This window comes from Nannospalax galili, unplaced genomic scaffold (assembly GCF_000622305.1).
Source record: "Nannospalax galili isolate Female #2095 unplaced genomic scaffold, S.galili_v1.0 scaffold471, whole genome shotgun sequence".
Classification (NCBI taxonomy): Eukaryota; Metazoa; Chordata; class Mammalia; order Rodentia; family Spalacidae; genus Nannospalax; species Nannospalax galili.
Genome location: NW_008330333.1, coordinates 1,276,984 through 1,284,143, shown reverse-complemented (window position 1 = coordinate 1,284,143; position 7,160 = coordinate 1,276,984). Strand labels below are relative to the sequence as shown.

Here is a 7,160-nt window from a genome sequence, read left to right as displayed (position 1 = left end):
CTTAACCACTGGGTCATCTCTCCAGCCCCAGAGCTAGTTTATTGTAAAAACAAAAATAATCTACATGGTGACAGTATTCAAATACATATGTAGCACATATCTTTCAAAGAGAACACTCAAAAGAAACAACTTGACTTCAAAATTAAATGATTCCAAAATTAGTGCTGGAGCAAGAACACAGTCACTAAAGGCTAAAGCAAACAACCAAAACATCAAAATAATTTTTAAATTAATACTTCAAAAGAAATTCCAATAGCTGACACATATTTCAGTGATAGAGTACACTTACCCAGCATATGCCATGCCCTGGTACAATTTTCAGAACCACAAAAACAAAATTCCATTAGTTGATAGATTCACTGGGAAACTGAATGAGAATCCACTAATGCAAGAGTAAGACTTGTCTTTTAGGTTTCCCAGGAACTGACACCTTGAACATAATGTAACATTTGCTAAATCTTAATGAGTGAAAATCATTTCCTGGAAACAAGAATTGGTATGGATTCTATCAGACAGAAAATGTGTTTCTTCAGAAACCCTTTCCATAGAGCCCTCTTCAAGTCCCTGTTCCTCAGGCTGTAGATGAAAGGGTTCAGCATGGGGGTCACCACTGTGTATATCACAGCAGCTGCTGTGGACTTCTCAGCAGAGTGAGAGGATGAGGGATTGAAATACACAGTGATGGTGGTGCCATTGAAGAGGGAGATCACAGCCAGGTGGGAGCCACAGGTGGAGAAGGCTTTCCATCTTCCCCTTGGAGATGGGACTCTCAGGACACCACAGGTGATCTGAATGTAGGAGGCCAGGATGCAGGAAAATGGAATGAATAAGATCAGGGACCCTTCTGTGAGAATCATCATCTCATTGAGGTATGTATCTGAGCAGGAGAGCTTCAGGAGGGGGCTCATATCACAGACAAAGTGGAGGATGACATTGTCTGCACAGAATGAGAGTTAAGCCATCAGCAAGGTGTGCAGGAGAGCATGGAGACTGACCACTATCCATGATCCAGCCACCAGCTGGGCACAGAGCTGATGGGTCATCTTTGTTGTGTAATATAAGGGGTGGCATATGGCCACAAAGCGGTCATAGGCCATGACAGCCAGCAGGAAATTATCCATGTCGGCAAGCTCAAAGAGAAAATACATCTGTGTGAGACACCCAGGGTAGGAGATGGACTGACTCCCAAGCACATGGTTGGCCAGCACCTTGGGGACAGTGGTGGAGGAGAAGCAGACATCCACAAAGGACAGGTTGCAGAGGAAGAAGTACATGGGGGTAGCAGAGTGAGAGGATGAGGGATTGAAATACACAGCGATGATGGTGCCATAGAAGAGGGAGACCACAGTCAGGTGGGAGCCACAGGTGGAGAAGGCTTTCCATCTTCCCCTTGTGGATGGGACTCGCAGGACAGCACAGGTGATCTGAATGTAGGAGACCAGGATGCAGACAAATGGGATAAATGTGATCAGGGATCCCACCGTGAGAATCATCATCTCATTAAGGTGTGTGTCTGAGCACGACAGTTTCAGGAGGGGGCTCACATCACAGACGAAGTGGGGGATGACATTGTCTGCACAGAATGAGAGTCGAGCCATGAGCAGAGTGTGCAAAAGAGAATTCAGGTTTATAATGACCCAAGATCCAGTCACTAGCAGGATACAGAGCTGGTGAGTCATCTTTGCGGTATAGTGTAAGGGGTGGCATATGGCCACAAAGCGATCATAGGCCATCACAGCTAAGAGGAAATTATCCATGTCGGCAAACAAACAGAGAAAATACATCTGTGTGAGACACCCAGAGACGGAGATGGCCTGACTCCCAAGTAAGTGGTTGGCCAGCACCTTGGGGACAGTGGTGGAGGAGAAGCAGACATCCACAAAGGACAGGTTACAGAGGAAGTACATGGGGGTGTGCGGGCGGGACTCAGTGCCGATGGCCAGGATGATGAGCAGGTTTCCCAGAACGGTGGCCAGGTACATGATGAGGAAGAGCAGGAAGAGGGGCTGCTGCTGCTGGGGCTGCCAGGAGAGTCCCAGGAGGAGGAACTCAGAGACAAGCGACTGGTTCATTTTTCTTCTGGTCTGAGCCCACGTGAATAGAAGAGAATTAATTCAAAACCTAGATGGGGGTGGTCAGGATGTGATAGGCTCTAGGCAGGACGAAGTTTACAAATCAGTTCATAGAGTTGGTAGCACTGAATATGCCCACCTCACCCACACATTTACTTTCTAATACTTGACTTTGATGTTCTTCCTATATGAATCCCTGAGTCCTATTGTTTATAATGAACCAGAAAACACACTGTCTCTAAAACTAGCTGTATCTCTACTTATGTTGCTCACTTTTCCTTCCACCTTAGACTTGTCCAACTCCTTAGTGACAGGAAGAAAGAACAAATTGTTGGTTAGTAATAAGTTTATTCTCAAGTGACAACAAATAAATTCTGGGCTCTTATCATGACTTCTTGTCTCTGGAAGAAGTTGAAAAGTAAGTTCCTAAAGAATTTCACCTCTGAATGAACAAATGTTTGTGTCTCTACTGCTATAACTTTACCTGGGGAGGTTGGTGCTGTCCACTGCTGTCCATCTTGACCTAACTGGACAGGGCTTTTCTCAGGAGTGTAATGACTTTGTAACATGGGCAGGTCATGAGCAGGTAAGGAGCAAGTGTTTGGAGTCTTGAACTGAGCAGGAAAGATGTTTTGGACAATCACAGAACAGGCATTTACAGGAGCCTCTTTGGTCACTGGGACCAGATTTCCTTAGAGCCTCATTAACGACAAGAAGAGAACAATTCCCCATCTATGCCCTTGGCCCCTTTGCACTAAACAATGAGGGCAACGAACAGCATCAAGTTTAGGGGAAACTCTTGGGTCAAAATGTAAAGACATTAGGAATAAGACCACTGTGACTGAAATAGATCCCAGGAGATCTTTCTTTCTATGTCAACCCTCATGTCCTTGTTGATCTGGGTCTTTGCTCACCAATAGGAATATTCAGCTATTATATCTTTTTGTGTTTTCAGACTTAGGAGTATTCCTGTGTTGTGCGTGGTATAAGCTTTCACATATTTGATTGTCCTCAGAGGAGATTAATGATACTATATTGTCTCTGATTTATAGGTAGGAACATTAAGGGCACATTAATAAGATGTAGTAACAGGATACTATACTAAGAAAGCACATAACTGAGCATGGTAGTTAAAGTTCTACATCCAACACTGGGAGGTAGAGACAAGAGGATAGAGAAAGAGAGAGACAGAGAGCAAAAGCCAGAGAGAGAGAGAGAGAGAGAGAGAGAGAGAGGAATGATACAGAGACAAAGACAAAGAGATATTGAGAATGCCAAGTGATATTTTCTTTTTTAATTTTTGTGACTTATTTTTATTGTATGCATATGAGTATTTAGCCTGCATGGAAGTAAGTGCACTGGGAGTATGCAATGCCTGAAGCCCAGAAGAGGGCATCAGAGCCCCTGAACTGGAGCTGCTGATGGTTGTTAACTGATATTTGAGCACTGGGAACTGAGCCCAGGTCTTCTGTAAGAGCATCCAGTGCTCTGTACTGCTGAGCCATCCCTCCAGTCCCACCAAGTGATTTTTTTTTTGTCTTTTTGAGACAGGGTCTCCCTGTAGCCCCAGCTGGCCTGGAACTCACTTTGTAGACCAGGGTAGCCTCGAACTCACAGAGATCCGCCTGCCTCTGCCTCCCAAGTGCTGGGATTACAGGCATGTACCACCACACCCGGCGTCATCAAGTGATTTTTAAAAATATTTTATTATTTTTCAAGGAAATTGGCACAACATAGGACCCTTGACCACAGAAAATCTGGTTTCTTGACCACCCGGTTCTATATTGGAGTCTTCTTCCCCTTTCCTGGTTATCCAAATGGGCCACATGAACCAGTCCCAAGAGAAAAAAAACATAAAAATGGCCAAAAATAATTCTCCCTTGCAGCTCCTGATTCCCCTGCAGTAGCTGTCCCCCAAAACTACCCTTGTAGCTGCTGCCCCAACATAAGACTCTGACCAGTCCCATGCCTCTTGCAGTTGTCTCATCCAGTTGGAAGGTTGCTGCCCCTCACTGTGCTAAATACAGTCCGGGGTCACTTTCTTTCTCTCCTATTGTTCCTGTATTCTGCGCTTCCAAAATCTAACACTTGATGCCAAAACCTGGAGGGGTTTTGGAGTCCCCACTTGTGGCTCCTGACCCTCCTCCTGGGACCTCCTTGACTTTCTTACCGTTCTATTCTGTTCTGTGTAAACCCAGCTCAGGCTCTTGGGAAGAAACTAGAATGGTCCTTCACCCTCCTCTCTCTCTTTCTTCCTGCTCTCCCTTCTTCTCAGACCCTCTGACCTCAAGACTTCAGGTTGTTCACCATTTGCCTCTTCCTTGCACCCATCACGCTGGGACAGGGTAATCTGTTGGACCTGACGCGGATGGCCTTATCAGGTCTTGGGAACTACGCGAGTTCTCTGCTCTTTCATTAGTCCTAATCCTTGGTGGCTTGGAATTTCAGAGAGTTTCCCACTGGACCCTTTTCTTTCAGCCTTCCTGGAGTCTGAGGCAGGGGACGCTCACTTCTAGACCCAGGCACATTTTGTTCAGTCCGTACCTGGAGAGATGCCTGGGGGAGGGGGCTGGATTTGACCTCTGTTCCATTTTTGCCTTGCTCCCAAAACCCCCATGAGCTCCAAATTGTCCATTTCAAAGGACACACCTTTAGCCTGTCTCCGGGCCAATCTAAAAGAGCTCCACTAGGGAGACCTCAGACCAGCCGTCCTTACTGGGCTTTTGGTCCAAATCTGGCCTCCACTGGGCCAAATTCAAAACGTTCAGTTTCAATATCCTACTAGACTTCGCGGACTTCCTCAAATGGAATGGTAAGCTGTTTGATGTTCGCCTTTCTCTTTGGCCAGCCTGCCTTTGCTTTCCCTATCACAGCTACCCTAACACGTCTTGCCAAGCCAAAGTTCTCATTCCTGCTCCGCCCCTGCTGCTTTGTTCCTTTCAGTGCTGGCAAGCCACAGTCCAGCTCTGGCCTCCTGCTTTCTAGGCGTTCTTCCACCCTGCACAGCTCTAGGGCTTCTCTCCCAGGCCTGCACTCTTTTTTTTAAATATTACTTTTATTTGTAGATTTTTTTTGTGTTTCATACAGAACATCCCAATCTTATTCATCTTTATTCCTGCATCCCAAATGGCACCCTCCCACAGCCGCCACCCCCTGAAGCCCATATACTCTGTCATCCCTGTTACTGTCCACTGTTGGCACCCCCAGCCATTTACTAGTGCTTGTCCATCTGCTGAGTCTAGTCAGCCTATATAGAGTTCCTTGTTTTAGAAAGATCAACTCCTCCTTATCTAGCAGAAATCAGTTGCCAATATTCCTTTAGATAAGATCAGGGTCTGCTGTTCATTTTCTCATTTCTCTCCTAGGTTACTGTCTGGGAGTCTCTTGGGCCACCCTGGCCGATAACTCAAAGGAAGGTGTGCTGAATAGCTTTAGTGTCAACTTGACACACCTGGGCTGACGGAGCCTCAATTGGGGAATTTCCTTTATTGGACTGGCCTGTGGCCTTGTCTGAGGGGCATCTTCTTGATTAGTGATGTGGGAGGGCCCAGCCCACTGTGGGTGGTGCCACCCCTGGGCAGGTGGGCCTGTGTTGCTTAAGAAAGCAGGCTGAGCAGAGGCCAGGGGAGCAAGCCAGTAAGCAGAGTTCCTCCATGGCCTGTGCTCCAGCTCCTGCCTCCAGGTTTCCGCCCTGAGTTCCTACCTTGGGCTCCCGGATAACTGCAACCTTGGAGATGTAAGCTGAATAAACCCTTTCCTCCCCAAGTTGGTATTGGTCAGAGTGTTTTGTCACAGCAGTGAAGAAACAAACCAGGACAGAAGGTCCTGACTATGTGTTTCACTTCTTACATTTCAGATGTTCCCCCTCTCTTTATTTACTCCTTCTTTTATAGTTTCATTTCACTCAGCTGTTTGTTGGCTTTTAAAAGGAACTGTTTGAGGTTTTTCCACTTGCTCCAAGTTTATTTTCAGGTTTCCTCTCTCCTGAGGAACTTCTTCTCCACTTTGGTTCCCACTCTGCCTGGGGATCTCCAGACCACCTCTTCATCCTTGCCTTGTCATCATCATGAAATTTATCGTAACCATCAATTTGATAAGGTTTCTCTATCTGCGGTCTGCACGCCTTCAAAACCTACACTCTGTAAAAGTATGTTTTCTATTAAGTTCACCCAAAAACCTACAAAGCCCCAATGTATACACAGGTAATAGTCACTTAGCACTCTCTTCTTGGTCAAAAAACTGCCTTCTTCATGACCTCAGCTGTGCCTACATACAAAAATCCTCGTCAAACTTGTTGATTATCATGTTTTGGGTGCACCTAGTTTTCATGTACTTATGCATGTCTATACTCATTGTTTTCATATATTGTTTAAGATTTCATGTAATAGTGTCATCTATGTGCATGACAAGTATTTTCATGTTTGAAATCTAACATGATTATGTCATGTATGTCTATGATAATTGTCTTCATATTATTTATGTCAAAATGATTTTTAAACTGTAAACACTTCAGTTTCTTCCCTTCTCATTCTTTTTATTCTGCACAAACTTATTGGTTTTATTTTTGATCTGCCTCATTAAAATACACATGTACAAATTTAAAAATATGAGTATTTTGTTTTTCTTTTTTTCTTTTAGATGAACCACTCAGACTGTGTTCTCTCCCTTTAACTCTACCAGAGGCAGAGCAGAACGATCATCAATGGCAAAGGCAGCTGCCTAAAAGCAGCACCCAAGCCAGCTTCATGCACAGGAGAGAACACTGCACCTCCTCCTCATGATTTCTGGTACTAGAGAAACTTCTCTAGTAACAAACTATAGAAATGATCCCTGAAAGTATAGGCTTAAGGTATGAGTATGTTGTATTATCATACATTCAAAGGTCTTGTAAACTTGGGTACCCTAATCATTTTTAAATCTATTAAACAATGTTTCTAGGTCTATTAAGTGTTTCACAAAACTTTTAAATGCTAAGTTCTTACACAAAACAGCATCTGAGCCAGTTGTTGTAAGGATCCTTTGTTAAATACCTTTTTTCGGTCCTAGTTTGCTTTCAAGATGTTTTAAGGTATTCAATTTATTTGTTTG

General features: G+C 44.6%; 1 protein-coding gene and 1 non-coding gene across 2 annotated transcripts; both read right to left on the bottom strand.

Annotated features, from left to right (window-relative positions):
* Positions 1 to 473: 473 nt before the first annotated feature.
* Positions 474 to 2,099, bottom strand: LOC103744974 (olfactory receptor 1361-like; the record flags this gene model as incomplete). The annotated part of the gene is made up of 2 exons (XM_017801144.1): positions 474 to 679; positions 1,316 to 2,099. Coding segments are annotated over 2 exons (990 nt in total), but the record flags the coding sequence as incomplete, so codon positions are not given.
* A 4,615-nt stretch (positions 2,100 to 6,714) lies between these two features.
* On the bottom strand, positions 6,715 to 6,918 carry LOC115072667. The gene has a single exon (XR_003851697.1). It is a non-coding gene; the product is annotated as a small nucleolar RNA U3 (small nucleolar RNA).
* Positions 6,919 to 7,160: the final 242 nt, after the last annotated feature.